This window comes from Diabrotica virgifera, chromosome 8 (assembly GCF_917563875.1).
Source record: "Diabrotica virgifera virgifera chromosome 8, PGI_DIABVI_V3a".
Lineage (NCBI taxonomy): Eukaryota > Metazoa > Arthropoda > Insecta > Coleoptera > Chrysomelidae > Diabrotica > Diabrotica virgifera.
The window spans coordinates 88,248,720-88,266,836 of NC_065450.1; the positions used below are offsets into that span (position 1 = coordinate 88,248,720).

At 32.7% G+C, this 18,117-nt stretch overlaps 1 protein-coding gene across 1 annotated transcript; it reads right to left on the reverse strand.

The window, feature by feature from the left end:
• Positions 1–1,485: 1,485 nt before the first annotated feature.
• Positions 1,486–17,850, reverse strand: LOC126890204 (E3 SUMO-protein ligase KIAA1586-like). The gene is made up of 2 exons (XM_050659057.1): positions 16,604–17,850; positions 1,486–1,672 (listed from the first exon to the last, which is right to left on the reverse strand). Exons 1-2 carry the CDS (start codon positions 17,848–17,850, stop codon positions 1,486–1,488), a joined length of 1,434 nt encoding a protein of 477 aa, XP_050515014.1.
• Positions 17,851–18,117: the final 267 nt, after the last annotated feature.

The window sequence follows — 18,117 nt, forward strand, 5'->3', positions numbered from 1 at the left end:
ATTTGACTTAAAAACAACTACCACCAGCAATGATGAGAAGAAAATTCACATGTTTAGTGACCATAGTAAATCACGAGAAAAAACTCAACGTTGCTATCCCAGTATGGTAAGCATTTGATCCTACATTTAGTTTACTCTCAGAATTAACACCAAAATCTGATTTTATAATACATGTATGATATTTTAAAATATAAATGATGATCTATCCTTGATATGTTGTTTACTTACTAATCGTGGCATTTTCTTTCTATTTATTCCCTCTTTTAATTTGGATAATCACATCCTAATGCATTCTGCTGAGGAATTTGCAACGCAATTGGTTTCAGTAACATAATTAGAGCAGCTTCTTTGATTTTTCTGTTTTTACCATTCATATTATTGAAATAAATATTGTTGAATCAATGAGTGAATGAATTAATTCAATGAGTGAGTTAATTAGTTTCAAGTAACATTATAAAATTAAAACTTTAAAATTAAAAGTCTTTCTACACATATCTGCTAAATAAAGATATTAATATTCTCTTTTTGCTATCTTCAATACGTATAATGTTTAGATACACAAAATAAACAAAAAAATATTTTAAAGTGTTTTATTTCCACATGAAAATGCTATAAATACAGTGGAACCTCGATTATCCGTCTCTCCATTAACCGTCACCTCTGTTAACCGTCAGGGTACATACAGATGTTGTATTGATTACATAAGCAAAAATTTTAATGTAAAAAAATAAAAAAAGTTAATTTGATTTGTGATGAGGACACAAACAGCTATTTATTGCTGACAGATAAAGGAATCATTGAAATGGCAACAAAGGCGGACCAAACAGATTCAGAAGCTGACACAGACTTGTAATTTGATTGTAGATATGTTGATGAACCTATTGTAACTGACAAAGATTTGCCTCAATAACCTAGAGAAGCTGCATCGCACGTGCAATAATTCATCGAGTGGTATTCTCAACAAGAAGAAGCCAATAAAGTAGATTGCATGTGATCTTACGCTGATTAAGAAATTCAGCCGTCGCAAAATGTGAAGCAACAGTAAAACAAACAAAAGACTTCAGAATATTTTAAATTGATTCGATTGTACAACACAAATCCCTCTTATATTGTCAAACAAAACATACAAATGAAATTTGAAAGTTGTACTATGAATTTTTAATTTTTTTTTAATGTTCTGTTAACCGTCTTTTCGATCATCCGTCATACCCTTGGTCCGGTGCCCTGACGGATAATCGAGGTTCTGCTGTATACTTATTTATTCAAATAAAATGTTTTTAATAATATTATATTGTTTTCCCAGAATCTTTCGACACTGACATCATACATGATCGATTCTGAAGGCATTAATATCACTAAGTGGCACACCTTCCTTTTTGTTAAATTTGCCTTGAATTTGGTTGTATTAACCGCACTTTGTGTTCAGTACTACTTGTATTTTTTTTTTCATTAACATATATGATATAGTTCCTATAATACATATCATTAACCAAAGATTTGTTGGACTCCCTCAACTTGTAAAGGCACTTGGTGTTGATGGTAGTCATCTTCACATAATCCATCAGGGCTGCCTCCAATAAATCCACACTTATCTAACCATATTCCTATAGAAATCTTTGAAGAGTTCATTTCAATAACTTTTTTAGCACTGCGTTCATTCAATCGATTAAACCTGCAATTAAAAAGAGTTTATTTCAATAATTTTTTTGCACTGTGTTCAATTAAACCTACAATAATTAAAATAGTAAAAATAATAACAAATAACCTTAACTTTTTTCAAGAGTGTTGAAATTTAGTATTACAGTTAAACCTCTGTTAACCGAAACATCGTTTAACCGAAACGGCTGACAGTTTTAATAATTTCATCAATAAAAGTAAATTTTTATCGGAAACAATTTGATGTTAATTTGTCAACATTGCTTTCATACAACTAAAGATTGCAATTAATATTAAACATATTACAAAATCACCTCATAGTGTTTTTAATACCAACTTTGACCAAGAATATACTATGTAATTTGATACAAGAAGAATACAAAAAACAATGTTATTTTTAACCGAAATTTTTGTTATCCGAAACTGCCTCCCCCCCCCCCATTAATAGGTTTTACTGTAATAATCAAAATTAGGTAATTAAAAATAGGAAAAAGTTTTTATAAAAAAAATACCTCCAAACTCCAAGGCTGAAAAAGAAAAATCGAGAAAATGGATTTTGTACGCAATATTCAACAACTTAATGGAGAAATGGACTGGCCAATGTGGAAAAGTAAAATGCACGAGACATTGAACTACCATGAAGGCTGCTTAGATGTGATAGATGGCAAGTTAGTGAAACCTGAACCTATTACAGGAACAGCAACTGAGCTGAAAAAAAGTGTATAAAGCCAAAACTGATTTTTATAGAAAAGCAAATAGTAACGCAAAAAGTCTGATAACTAGTGGTATCAGTGACATTTATCAGATTTAGACGGTATCAGAAATATGGACAAAGAATTGACTTTTGATCCTTGGCTCTCTCTTAAGCAATAGTTTGAAGCCTCTTCCAAAAATCAGTTGTTTAAACTTTGCTGATATTTATTTTCTTTATTGGGGAATGTTGGAGATGATGTGTGATGTGTCAACACACATTGCAAAGTTAAAACAAATTTTCAATGAGCTAAATAACAGACTTGAAATGAAGGAACTAAGTAAGAGACCAGATGTAATGATTACATGCAAAATTCTACATATTTTACCTAGTCAGTATGAAAGCTTCAAGTCTAGTTGGATGCTATTAACTAAAGATAAAGACAAAACTCTTGATGAACTAATTTCTCAACTATGTACATTTGAAATAAATTTTACCAAAAATGATTGTAACAATAACAATTCAGAAGCTCTAGTGGTTGACGACAAACCAAACAAACCCATTACATCCAATCGTTTCTGCAATTACTGTAAAAATAAAATGCGTCAAACTTTGCAGAAAATGGATAGCAGATGGAAGACATTCAAAAACAAAGCCATAATTCTGCCAAGAAAACGCTAACAATATCAAGAAGCATATGCAGTTTCAGAAGAAGCATAGTCATAGTTATACTTTATTGATCCTTTAAGTCTAAGACATTCAAAATAAATGTATAGGATACGTCACTACAGAATTCAGTATAAAAAAATATTATTGTGTATAATACAATATTCAATATTACCATATGAGGTAAATGAAAATATTTTTATTAAATTAATCAAGATATTTGATAAATAAATAAATAAAATGTTATTTGGAGTTAGAGAAACGTGGATATGTCAGTTAATTGGTTGAATACCTTTATTCATTGAATAAACTACTATTTGTAGTTGGTAAAACCAGCCAATAGTTATTTTAGTGTGACATATAATAATTTTAACAAAAACATCATTATTATAATGTAATAAACAATAATGAAGAGATTTAATTTTCATTACCTGTTTAAAGTAGCATCTGGATTAATTATCTTTGGTTTGTAATCCTTTGGAAATATTGTTGGTACATAACTGGGATGAGATCATTTGATGTCATATTTCCAACAAAATGTGCACTGCATATTCTATCAGTATGTCTTGGAATCCAGTTCGCTCCATATAGACTAAAATAAATCCAATGTATTAATGTGTGTGTGTGTTTATGTTTTATTGGCACTGGTTTAAGCAACCAACTGGCCAGTCAATGTGTTTTGAATTCTCTCTTTTACAAAATATATGCTTAGTATCTAAATTTAAAACTATTAGTACTACTGTTTTTTTTACTCTGTTTTTTTTATTATTTTTTTTATTATATTTTTTAACATTTTTTTTATTACATTTTTTATTTTTTTTTATTTTTTTTTTATTTTTATTTTTTTTTTTTTATTTTTTTTTTATTTTTTTTTTTAGTTTTTTTTTTTTTTTGTATATTTTTTTTATCGTATATTTTTTATATTTTTTAATGTATTAATAAATATAAGGGTAAATAATAAAAATAAAGGTAATTTTACCCCCTGGTTGCCACATCCGTTTAAAGTAACATGAATGGACACACTGCAGTACCTAATGTCACACATATAAAAAACAAAAAATGCAATAGCTGCAGGTAGTATTTTAAAGATAGTCACTCACACATATCTAAATAGTTAGTGGTGTGTAGGAAAGAATATTAGTAAAACTTATTAAAATGCGGCACGGTGTACAGCAGTGTCGACATCAGAGGGTTAATAATAATTTAATATAATACAATTGTAATTTGATATAATTTAAATGATATACATGCACAGCGATGCCAACCCTACCGATTTTTCGGTAGATTTACCGATTCAGGGAGCAATCTACCGATAGACCGATTTTGCACCCTCACCTACCGATTTTTATTATTATACTTAAATTATTTTAATTTTTGTTTGTATTGTGGAAAATGCACAAATTTCTTATCTATATAATTATATTACATCATCCAGACTATATGGCGGGCGCGCCACTGTATTATTTCAATACATATTTCCTTGAATACATCCGAGATCCACACCCACATTGATAATTTTGATGTGTCAGGAATATTTTTCAGAAATAATTTGTTTGTTTGTATTATCGTTTGTACTTGTACATCCGCTGAAAACTTATAGGTATTACATAACAACAAACTCAGCAATATTCATCAGGAAAACACATCTGTAGATTAAACTGTGAGGGGAAGGAAGTACTTATGCTATATGGGAATACCCTAAATTTATATATGTAGTATAAAACTATTTAACCCGTATCGTATTTAACCCGTCTTGGAAAGGATATTATTTAATTTATAGTTAGCTTTCAGACTTCGGTTTTTATTCAAATACAAGCAGAGTGAAAATTAAACATGTCAAGTGAGAGTGAAAGTAGTGAACCGAAAATGAAAAAAATTAAGTATGTATTACCAAAAGTATAAAGAAGAATGGGAAAGATTACCAGAGTTTGCAGGGTGGTTAAAAAAGGGTAGCAAAGATGAATTTGCGTTTTGTAAAAGTTGTAATAAAGATATTAATATAAAAAGTGGAAAGGACTCAATTATAAAACATTCAAATTCAAATATTCACAAAGAAAAATTTAAGGCTATTGCTACACAGAGACCAATTACTTCTTTTATGAAAGCGGGTACGTCTTCTAAAACACAAGAAGAAGAAATAAAAGAAGTAAGTCATACTTATTTACTATGGTTCATTTTTTAAATAGGAGGAGTAAACTCAAACGACAGATAATAATGTCACTAAAAAAATAACCAAATCCATCTTCTTTAAATGACTTTTTTAAATTTGCCGCCGTTTTTTTAAATCTCCCGATTTTTACCGATTTTTTTGGTATCAATGGGTGCGTTCGGACGACCACAGCGGCTGGATAGCTGAGCCAGCAGTAGCTGTCAGACGTCACCGCTGGAAGCCAGCCGCTGAGAGATTTACTAAGCTTTCCCTATCACGGCTGGATGCAACCACTCAGCCGATTTCTGCTGCCAGCCAGCCGCTATGGTCGTCCGAACGCACCCATTCTTCCGATTTCAGAAATTTTAGGTTGGCAACGCTGTACATGCAGTATACATAGATCAAAGTAAGGTTAACAACGTACTTTTGTTTCCGAATAGCTTTAATCCATTTATTTCTTTTGTCTATCCTCATTTGGGGTTTAGAGTTTAGGAAAACCAAAGAATTTCACTATTTCTCCATGTAAGCAAACAATCAATTACTGCACAGAACCGTGATGAGGCATTTTAAAAGGAAATAAGCCTACAAACTACTAATTAAGACTCTAATTAGACTCTAATTACATTATGTAATAAATGTACTTGTAGCATTATAATAAAAAAAACACAATATGACATTTGATGACATTTGTCATGTCATGTGCGATTTTGGGGGACGTTAAGTTACAAATTCTGCCACCATGAGAAGGACGGTCGAGATGTAATATCCCCTCCATGTCAACCCTCCCAGGTTTATTATTATCTATATAAAAATAAGCTTTGTATAAATAATAAGGTCGCCAATACAATAATTCTTACAGATTATCTAGTAATATTATTACATATCATCTTTTCACCTGAACTCGAAACGCCATCGAAAAAACTCTAAATATTGATTAAAGATAGAAATTAAATAATGTAAATAATAACCGACTCCAGAATATATGCAACTGAAAATACAGATATACAAGTCCACAGAAATATTAAAAAGCTGTGATAATAACAGGCTCCAGAATATATGCAACTGAAAATACAGATATACAAGTCTACAGTACTATTAGGAAAAATAATTTGTCTAAAATGGAAGTTGTAGCTATTTATATGGGTAAAAGGACTATAATATAGTTGTAGGTGTTTTAATATTTTAAAAAATACAAAATAAACACCAAAATAGCGTACTGACGAAGTGAACACTTTTCAGTAACTAAGAGCATTTCAGTATTCAGGTACATTAATTCCAAATAATAAAATAATAAAAAGAAATATAATATAATAAAAAGAAAGTCATAAAATGTATATCTGCGGAACATCTGTGCAATCTGGCAAACGCAAATTTAAACGTTCTGACTCTGTTGCCAAATATCTCCAGGAATCTATCAGGGCAACTGCCACAAAAAAATTTCTAGTAATTAACTGCAATTAATATCTAAACAAACAACAAATATTTATTCGTTCGTATTTTACATAAATTAAATAATATCAAAATCCATAGAATAATGTAAAAAGGTAGTTTTCGAAGCTTTCTCTGTATATTTGAAGCGTGCAACATAATATTATTATATACATTATAATCACATGGCAACACTGTCAAACTTCAATTCAACGTTCTATGAAAATCTAATGTGGCTAACTTCTCGGATCCTCCAACTTAATGAAGTCCGAATATACAGTTGAGTCCGCGAGTCTTTACCCGTGCGTCATTAATAGGGCTTTTCATTCACAGTCATTTGTTTCGAGCTTCTGTCATGTGTCACATAATATTAATATATCTACGTCATACGTTATTGGTATATATCAATGATACAAACCAAAGACGTATGACGTAGATACATTAATATTATGTGACACATGACAGAAGCTCGAAACAAATGACAATCGATGAAAAGCCCTATACCTGGCGAGATAAAACACATACTTTTTATCTAGCATCATTGCACGGTTCTTAGACATTACTACGGTTGCCTAAATCGACTAACCAATGAACATTAAGGGTGAGATTACGTCACGAGAGTTTACTGTCATTTGAATCGTAATACGATTTTTTTCGAATCCTGAGAAAACCAAGTATTTTAGAAAAATTTAAACGCAGGATGCAAGATTACGTTATTACCGAGTGCGGAAAGCCCCTTAGAATAAACAAGCAGATTCTATTGAATGAAATATTTGAAATTAAATATCACACTTCTCTTTTATTTTCAGCCCTGTAACTTATTAAAATAAACATTATAGAAGTTTTCAGGGACTTTCAGCCCTCGGTAATAATGTAGTCTTTCATTCTGAGTTTAAATTATTCAAAAATATTTATTAGTTTTCTCAGGATTCGATAAAAATGAATACAATTAAAACACATTGAGAATTTTGACATGCGTCAAAGTTTTGCATTCTCAATGTAAAATTCTGAACTGCTGAATTCCAGCTTCCCTAATAATTATTTTACATCAAAAGACATTAGAAACTATTTGAAGAGGATTGAAATCTGTATTGGAAATAACTGTTAACATTGGTCTACGTAATTAAACATATTCCAAAATTTTGTAAAAATGTAATACATTTTAGTTTTCAGCCCAAACTTAGGCCACACACAATGCAATAATGTTCACATTTTTGAACTGTCAATATTTTTATTTTATCATCTATTGTTTAAAAACAATACAGTTGATAAGATACCCTCAGTTGCGGAGAAAGGATTAATAATAAAGATTTTTTTATTCAGTCAATGGTGTGAGCACTGTCAGTTAAATAGTAACGTGTGGCCTTACTTTTACACGCATACCTATTGTGGCAAATGTATCATATTTTTCAAAATTTTGGAATGCATTTAAATCGTAGAACAATTTTAACTTTTGATTTTAATAGATTTTAATTCTCTACAAGTATTCTCTCATGACTTTTGTTGTAGAATAATTAGGGAAGCAGGAATTCAACAATTCAGAACTTTACATTGAGTTTCCTATGGCCCTTTTTACGATTCGCCACCCAGTATAAGATAAAATGTGTAATATTTGTCTTATTATTTCATAATAACACAAATAATACACATATATACACAATACCACACATTCAATGATCGAAAATAATTTAAAAATATGGGAATGTAAACTCTTGTGACGTAAAGTCAAAAATATAAGTCTCCCCACCACCGTCGGACAAGACAACCGTAATAAAGTCTAATAACCGTGGCATCATAGGGCTTTTCATTCACAGTCATTTGTTTCGAGCTTCTGTCATGTGTCACACAATATTAATATATCTACGTCATACGTTATTGGTATATAACAATGATACAAACCAAAGACGTATGGCGTAGATATATTAATATTATGTGACACATGACAGAAGCTCGAAACAAATGACAATCGATGAAAAGCCCTATTGGGCGCGTTCACCAGATGCAAACGTTGGCAATCAGTTTGCGCTTTATGTTTCTGAACGACTTGCTAACGTCAAACATGTTTGGAAAGCGGTCGCCATTTTTGCAAACATAAAATATTGAAGTTGAACTTTGCAAACGTGTTGAATATTGAAAAAATATGGCGGGAATTTAAATTGTATATATTGTAGAATATATTGATAAGGGTTTTATATATTAAATAAAGGATACTGAAGAGATTCTCCTACGTTATTATCTATTAAATAAATTTTCTTTTTTTCTTTAATAAAAAAATAAATTCAAAAACGTATTTATTGAGAAAATTTATTTTAGGTTACGTTCAAACCAAGCAAGCAAAATGTCAAATTTTAACCTAAACAACCAACCGTTCAGTTCGCTGTCAACAAGTTTAGAATCAAAGCGCAAACATTTGTGAACGTCTTTGCATCTGGTGAACGCAGTCATTCTCTTCCACGCATGAAACTCATGACAAACCAGCTGCCGTTTGTTATTAAGTAAAAACACATGTTATTTTTATGAACCATCTAGACCCAGTGCATTGAAAAGAGATAGGTACAAAAAAAGACGATTCGGTATGTTTTCATATTTTAAGTTTAAGCACAATTTGTTTGACGTTTCTGCTTTATTTAATTTTGTGGCTGTCAGTGAGTTGAATTTTTTGAGGTTTTTATCGAATTTTTGCGTTTTGAAGTTTCTTTATATTACACAAACAGTTGTTTTTACAACTAATTTTATATTGGGCTTTGAAATTTTAAGCTAAATAATTAAATTTTGGCAATTAATATTTAAAACATACAAAGCTATTAACGTCATTCACACAGTAAAGAAATGACTGTGTTTAGATTTCCGTCAAAGTGAATAAAATAACAAAAATAAAATATGTTATTGAATTTTTTTATAAATTGTTTATTTATTTATTAATCAATAATAATAAAATAATTTATTAAGCTACTTCAAATGTACAATAGCTGTAATTCTGCACAAAAATTTTGAAGCAAAACTTACATTTGACATTCTATATATTTGATAACGTCAAATTTTATAATAAAACCCGTAATCGGAACAGTAGCTACTTTCTGTCAGTTGTTGTTGCGTGAAATAGATTTGCGACTTATTTCGTATGCTTTAAATGATGACGCACGGGTAAAGACTCGCGGACTCAACTGTATAAATAGATACGAATTTTACAAATATAAATTTGTGACGAAGAAAATAAAAAATTAAAAATGTACTATTGGTTATGCAACTAACATTACTTTAAGGCATGCACAAAGTATGTTCGCGGAGACAGTTACATCACAGAATAAATAACCACAGAATAAATAACCACATAATATGGTTATTTATTCTGTGGTTACATGGACTATGCTTTGTTTTTAAACCAGGAGTAAACTAAAAGGTCAGATTCACACCTAAGAAAGTCATTAGAAAATTGGATAATATTCGCATTTTAGGAGCTGATTATTACAGTTTTATTAGAAATGTAATTAGTTTTCCTTTTTGCTGTTTTTATCAAATATCCAGCTATTATCGTTTTAATTTTTTGTATATAGGTTTCTCTTATTACATTTATTTCTAGAACATTTATCATAAGTAGTCATTATCTTTGCCTCTGCCCAGATGAAGTCTAAAATCATATCTTTTGTGAGTTCTTGCATATCTATCGAAGCATAAGTAGGTACTTTATTTCAGTTTCTCCTGCATTCGTTATAATGCTAGTTGTTACCCTCTCATATACATATCTTTCACCACCCTCACATATTCAACCGGCACTCCTTTCCAGCTTAATGTTTACCACAGTAGGTTTCCGTTTCTGATAGTTTCTATTTCCGAAGTGAAAGTCGAAACATCAAATAAACTTAATTTCAAAATAAAATATTTGTGGTTTATTCTCAACTAAAATGGTGAAATGACGTCTCAAGATTAATAAATACTATGCACACATCTTCTCTTTCATATAAAATTTTTCCATTAGTTGTCTAAGGCTCTGTATTTTCACTTAGGGGAAGGGCGGGCAAAATGGGGTAGTTAAAGTTTAAATTGGGATTTAAAAAAAATTTGTAACTTTTAAGGTCTTAAAATAAGACAAATATCATTGTTATAGTAGTAACTATTTATTAATAAAATTTAAATTTAAAAAAAAGTCAAAGTTTTTTTATTATATGAAAAAACAGAAACTAATGTAAATTGCCCCATTATGCCCGTTGTATAGGGTAAAATGGGGTACCAAATTGAAACCAAGAAAAGCCTATTGACAAAATTCGCATACAAGTACTACTTCATCATCCTCATCTTCTACACCTGCACATGAATTTTTAGCCCATTTAAGGCAACTAGATCAGTTTATCCATCCTTCTGTGGAACTTGAATAAAAGTTTCCGCAGAACCAGTCAGTGTCACTCTCTTCGCCTTCTGAATCTGACTCTACTTTTTTAGTTTTATTCAATTGCGATTTCTTACTCGTCTGTGATTTGGTTTGATCATCGGCTATCTTACTTGGTATGGTAAAAGGGTAAAGACTACCAATAGGTATGGTAAAAAGGGTACCCAATTTTACCCTACCTATTGGTACCCCATTTTGCACAAAGAGCAGATTTTGAGATTATAACCTGTTTAAATTATTACAAGTTTTTATTTTTTAACATAATGACAAACGAATACTCTAGAACACATTCACTGTTAGTTGGAAGTAATGATATTAAATAATAAATTGTTTTAGTAATACTAACGATCAGTGGTGTCATGGCAAAATTAGCAGTGCGGGAACGCACTTTCCTTAACTTTTTTACAATTAAAATATTACATGGGCGCTCATACCCATGAACAGGGGGGGCCGTGGCCTCCCTTGCTTTTCAGGTGCTGTATAATATATATGGTTATCCAAAAAATACAAAATATAATGTGCAACATCTTCACGTCTGCCCCCCCCCCCCTGAAAATTTTTATATGGGCGCCCGTGAAATATTACTCTATGTTTATTTAATACAAGTTACGTCTGCATATTTTAAAATGTGTATATATATATATATATATAGTGGCTAAAACACCCCCGTGGGGGTAGCGCCGCCTTTACAGGCTCTCTAGATCCATGTTTTCGAGGTGGATCAGTCCTCCGTTCTTCTCTTTCTTAAACTGCATTACATATCCGGTTCCAGCTCCTTCTGTCTCTTGCTTTTTCTTCTGCATTTCTAATACCCATGCCCTCTAGATCTCGCTTCACCTCTTCCAGCCATTTGGACCTCGGTCTTCCTCTTCGTCTCCTTCCGGCCGGAGACCACTTTGTCACTATGTTTATTATCGCTTCTTCTCCTGCTCTCCATACATGCCCAAGCCATCTCAATCTTTGTCTCTTTATTCTCCTGACTATATCTTGTCCCTTCAATTCCTCATTTATTTCGTTATTTCTTCGACTCCTGTATTCACCCTCTGCTGTTTTTATTGGTCCTAATATTGCCCGAATTATTTTTCTCTCAGTTCTTCTCAAATTTTCTTCGTCTGTCTTGGTCATTGTCATCACTTCTGCTCCATACATTAATGTCGGTCTAATTAACGTTTCATAGAGCCTTAATTTAGTAGTTTTTGTTAATATTTTGCTTTTTATCATTTTTTTGTTGGCTTGGAATGCTCTATTTATTGCCAATGTTTTCTCTTTTATTTCGTTTTCTCTTGTTCCATCACTTGACAGCATGACTCCCAGGTACTTATATTTACTTACTTCTTCAAATTTGTATCTTCCCACTTTAACCTCTCTATTAGTAGGATTTTTCCCTAATCTTAAAATTTTTGTTTTGTTTTCGTTAATACTCAGACCCACTGTTTTTCCTTCTTGAATGAGTTCCTCTACCATTTGCGTTAATATATCTCTTCTCTTTGCCATTATCACAACGTCATCGGCATATGCTACAATTTGACCTCCTCTATTTCTGAGTGTACCTTTGTTCATTTTTCTGGTAATATATTCTATTGCCATGTTGAATAGTGTTGTGGATAAACCATCACCCTGCCTCACTCCTTTGTTTGTTTCAAACTCTTCTGTTTCCCCTATTTGCGTTTTTACACTCGCTCTGGTATGGCTCATCGTCATTTTTATAAGTTTTCTTAATTTAAGCGGTACCTGTAGCATTTTTAATATTTCCAATAGTTGGTTTCGTTTGATGGAATCAAAAGCTTGTTTAAAATCTACGAAAAGTATTTCTAAGTTTATGTTAGCTTCGTTCGCCTTCTCCATTATTTGTTTTAGTATGTATATCGCATCTATTGTGGATTTTCCTTTCCTGAATCCACACTGATATTGACCAATCTTATTCTCTGCTGCTTCTTGTAACCTTCTTTGTATTATGGTTGACAATACCTTATATACTGTACTCAGTAATGTTATTCCCCTGTAATTTTGACATTCTTGTTGGTTTCCCTTTTTATGTATCGTTATTATTTGGCCTGTTTGCCATTCTTTTGGCATTTTTTCTTCTTTCCAGATGTTTACTATCAGTTTGTGTATTTCCCTATGCAACGGTTTCCCTCCTAGTTTTATGAGTTCGCTGTTTATGTTATCTTTTCCGGGTGCTCTTCCGTTTTTGTTATTTTTAATTATTTCAATTACTTCTTCGAGTGTTGGCTCCTTCATTCCATTATTTTCCCACTCTTCCTCCATTTCTGTAATCTCTTCTGTTTCATTTTCTGCCAGTAACTCCTTGAAGTGTTCCATCCAGACTTTCATATATGGTTGATCTTGTGTTACTATTTGCCCTTGTTTATTTTTAACTCCATTTACTTTTGGTTTGAAACCTCTGTTCTGTTCTCTGATTTTTGTGTAGAATTTCTTGGTGTTCTGAGTCTTACTTTCCGCCTCAATTTCCTCCAACTGACTATCCATGAATTTTCTCTTTTGTTCTCTTATTACTTTGTTGCTTGCCTTTCTTTTTTGCTCGTACATGTCTCTATGTTCATTTTTGTGAGTCCGCATCCACTGATTTCGTGCTTTTACTTTTTCTTCAACTGCTTCTTTACATTCTGTATTGAACCAGTCCTTCCTTCTTGTAATTTGCTTCGTCCCTAATGTAGTCTCAGCCGTGTGGTTAATTGCTTTTTTAATATCACCCCATATTTCTTCGACATCATCTCTTTCCTTATTCAGTGCGGCAATTCTTTTACCTATTTCATGTTCATACTTTTGTATCTCTTTTGCTTCCTTCAATTTTTCGATATTCCACCTCTTGTTCCTCTCTTTCTGCCTTCTCATTACTTTCATCTTTTGTCTCAGCTTTGCTACCACCAGGAAATGGTCTGAGTCTCCGCATGCACCTCTGTAGCTTCTCACATCCATTATACTTGATTGTCTTCTTTTCGATATTAATATGTGGTCTATTTGTGACTCTGTTTTTTGGTCTGGAGAAACCCATGTGACTTTGTGTTTTCTTTGATGCTTGAACATTGTACTGCTGATAGACATATTATTTCCTGTCGCCATATTGCATATTCTGTGCCCGTTGTCATTCGTTTTCTCATGTATTGTATGTTTGCCTGCTATTTGCTGTATATAATCCTCCTTTCCTATTTGTGCATTAAAATCGCCCAATATTAATATCACATCTTCTTTTGGTATTTTTTCTAGCTCTTCTTCCATAGTGTCGTAGAAATGATCTTTTTCCTCCTCTTTCGCATTTTCTGTCGGTGCATAAACATTTAGTAGGGATATGTTTGCCTGTTTAGCTTCAATCCTTAGGTAAGCTATTCTTTTGTTTATTAGTCTGACTTCCATTATTTTGTCTCTCATATTTCCAATTACTATGAATCCTACCCCATGTTGTCCTTGCTTTTCTTCCCCTGAGTATATGAAGGTACTATTCTGTTGATCTATTTGTCCTTTCCCTTTCCATCTAATTTCCTGCAGTGCTGCTATTTCCACCTTATACTGTATCAGAACTGATGTAATTTCTTCCAGTTTTCCTGCTCTAAGTAATGTTCTTATATTCCATGACGCTATTCTTATAACACCTCCCTCTCTTTTTTTCTTTTTTGTATTACCCTTTCTTTCTTTCTTTTTGCTAATCTTGCTTATTCTCATATCCTTTTGTATCATTGCCTTGTCCATTTTTCGTGCCATTGTCGTCATAATGTGTTTCCGTTCCAATTCTAGTTTTTTAATGTTTGATTTTCGTTTACTTTCTTTATTTTTTCTCTTGGATCTAGTTCTGTGTCTCCGTTTGGTGATCTTTCACTCACTGTTCTCGTTCCAGTTTTATTCTTTGTAGTTTCTGTCATATTATCATCTCTCAAATCTTCGGAATCGCTGTTCCATCTTTTGACCTGGTCTATATCGTACTCGTCTCCGTTAATTATTAACTTATTATATTTTATCTTTGCGTTGTACCCTTTCCTCCTTGCCTCTTTCATGTGTTTTATAAGTGTTTTGCGTTGTTCGATTACGGTTTTTGGATAGTCTTCGTTAACAAACCATTTCGAGCCTTTTAATTTCCATGAAGCTTTAAGAATTTCCGTTCTTGTATTCCCACTTCTTAGCTCTACCAGGACTGGTCTTTCAGGATTTCTAGTTTTGTCTCCTATTCTTCTAATTTCTGTGACCTCTTGGTTGGCTTTGCAAGGTATTTCCATTTTGTTGATGATGTCTTGTACTTTGTTTACCAGTATTTGTGTGTCCTCATCGCTTGTTTCTTCAATGCCGTGTATTATCAGGTTTTTTCTCTTCATATCCCTTTCTATTTGTTCTATTCTATTTTTATGTTGATGCAGCTCTTGTTTGAGAAGTTCATTTTCATTTTTAAGTTCCTGATTCGTATTTTTTAGTTGTTCCAGCTCACTTTGGATCCCATCTAATTTTTCTTCTATTCTCATTCCTCTATCTTCCATTCTATCTAGTTTTTCCCGCAGTTCCTTTATAAATTCCTCCATTTCTTCTTAGTGAGAGTTTCCACAAGTTCCGCGTCTCCCGTACAGTTCGTGTTAAAGACCTGCTCAATCCAGCCCCAACCCGTACGAGAGCTAGCTTACCTTGCTTCTTTCTCACTTTTCTTTATTTCGAATAATTCTGGAGCCGCCTCTGTATTTTGGCGTTTGCCCTGTCAGCGACAGTTCTTATCAGGACTTGTTTTTGTTCTCGAATTAAATAAAATATAGATGTAAATAAATGGTATATCCTTATCGTAAAAATGGACAATATACGGAAATTAATTAAATAGTCGATTAATTTTCAGAACTTACTTAGGTAATCAGAAGCCTGTTTGTTCACTTAAACACTGGTGTTAATCACTTTAATTAAATGACTTTGTTTTCGCTAAAAATAGCCAATTTATTACGAGTGTAACTTCGATGCTACTGTTCTAAACAATGCCAGAACCGGACTCCTTAAAATGTGTATGCATTTGCTAAATAGTTGGAAGCATTTGAACTGTGGGTGTATAGAAGAATCTTGAAGATATCATGGACCGAGCATACAACAAACAACGAAGTCATGAGAAGAGTCAACAAAAGACTGGAAATATTGGAAACCATCAAGACACGAAAGCTTCAGTACCTGGGGCATGTTATGCGTAATGAGAGATACAACATACTTCAGTTGATTATACAGGGGAAAATCCAGGGCAAGAGAAGTGTAGGAAGGAGACGAATTTCGTGGTTGCGTAACTTGCGGGAATGGTACGGATGCACATCAACCGAACTGTTTAGAGCAGCAGCATCTAAGATCAGAATATCCATGATGATTGCCAACCTCCATCGCGGAGATGGCACGTGAAGAAGAAGATGCATTTGCTTAATTCAAAAATATTTAAATTCTGGAATTGTTGTTTTTTTTATTTTATTTTAATTGTGAGAAAAAAGACAACATAGCTAATTTAAATGTTTTGGAGACATAAATGTAACCATTTATTTGTAAAATTAAACCACACAATTAGGTATTATAAACCAGTTTTAATATTTACATGACAAGATAACATAGGAACGAAAGGTGGTGTTTAACATACAAAGGAAAGTGTTTCACATTCAATCAAAATTACAAAAACTGAACAAATGGATTTTCTTCTTCCGGAGAAGGTTTTGCCGTGCGTGTCCTAGTGTCGTCTGCTGTGCGGTGTCTCCTCAACCAGGTGTTCACATAGGGCCCCACATTCCACTCGTTTATACTTGGTCCATGTTGTTTTATAAACATAAGGCTTGAAACATGTCTGGTTAAGAGTCTAGTTCGCAAATCAGTCATTATCTGGTTCATGAGACTAAAACCTCGTTCACATTCTGACGAACTACATGGAATCAGTTTAGTGCAGTTCGACAACGGGATGAGATCTTTTGGTATTCTAGAAGGTGAATTGGCCTCGATATAATCTCGAAAGCAGTTTGTTATTTTGGTTTTGTTAAGCTTAAACCTTTTGCAGAGATTTTGAATTTGTTCTTCCCCATATCGTACTGATTTGTCAGTTGGGTACTGATCAGTTTCCAGTACTTTTAAATCAGATAGAAGAGAATCATATTGTTGCTTACAGTTTGAAGAGGCGCTTGATGTTGACTCATGACTGGATTTAGTAGTAAACATTCTTCTAGTTAAATTGTTTATTACACTTGTTATCACTTGTTTGTGATTGATGGTCGCAATTTTTGGATTGTTTGTAATGGGGACATTGTTGAAATTACCGTCCTTCTCAGCAATGTAAGCCTCAAGGCTCTTGGGTCCAGGCATTCCTTTCAGAGTTTCAAAAAATCTAATGCTTCTTCTGATCAATTTATCAGCATAAACAACAGTAGTTTCTCTGTTTTGCAAAGCCTCTGAAAGCATCGAAAGTTCCGCCAAAATGTCATACATAATGGCTAAATTTAACAGAAACTGTAATGATGATAATTGCCTTGATAGGCCACAGTACATAGATCTTTCAGTAGAACTTCTGTTCTTGTCTGTCTTTGCCTTTTCAAAGTGGTTGTAAATGGCAGAGTAACCATACCACACAGCCGAAACTGCACGATAGGAACTTGCAACCCATCGAGTCCCTAAAACTTTTCCAATTTTTTGGAGTTGTTGTTCCAGCTTTGAGGCACACTCGAAGAGTTCACGCTGGTTTTTCGGTGACTTACTGGACTTACTGTAAGTGGAGTATATTTTATCCATAAATATTTGAAAATGATTTACGGCCCCAACTTCATCAACTGCATCACTTAAGGCTAGCTCTAGTCTATGATTCATGCAATGCCAAACAATAATATCTGGGTACATCTCAAGCAATCTTTCAGCTACACCTGATTTTTTACCCAACATGACGCTGGCACCGTCACTTGCAAATTAAACAAAATTTTCTTTCAATTAATCATCATCAAATCCGCTTATTTTCAAACAGCTTAGCAAACTTTCAACAATTAGTAGGTACCTGAGATGTTTGACTGCTCAGTTCAATCAACTCTAAGAACAAAAAATGAGGATTCTGCTCTTTGCTGAATTCACATTTTAAATACACTATTAGATTAGATTTTGAGCCTACAGCTGTTGACTCATCTACAATAACTGATATTTTACCCGAAATATTTA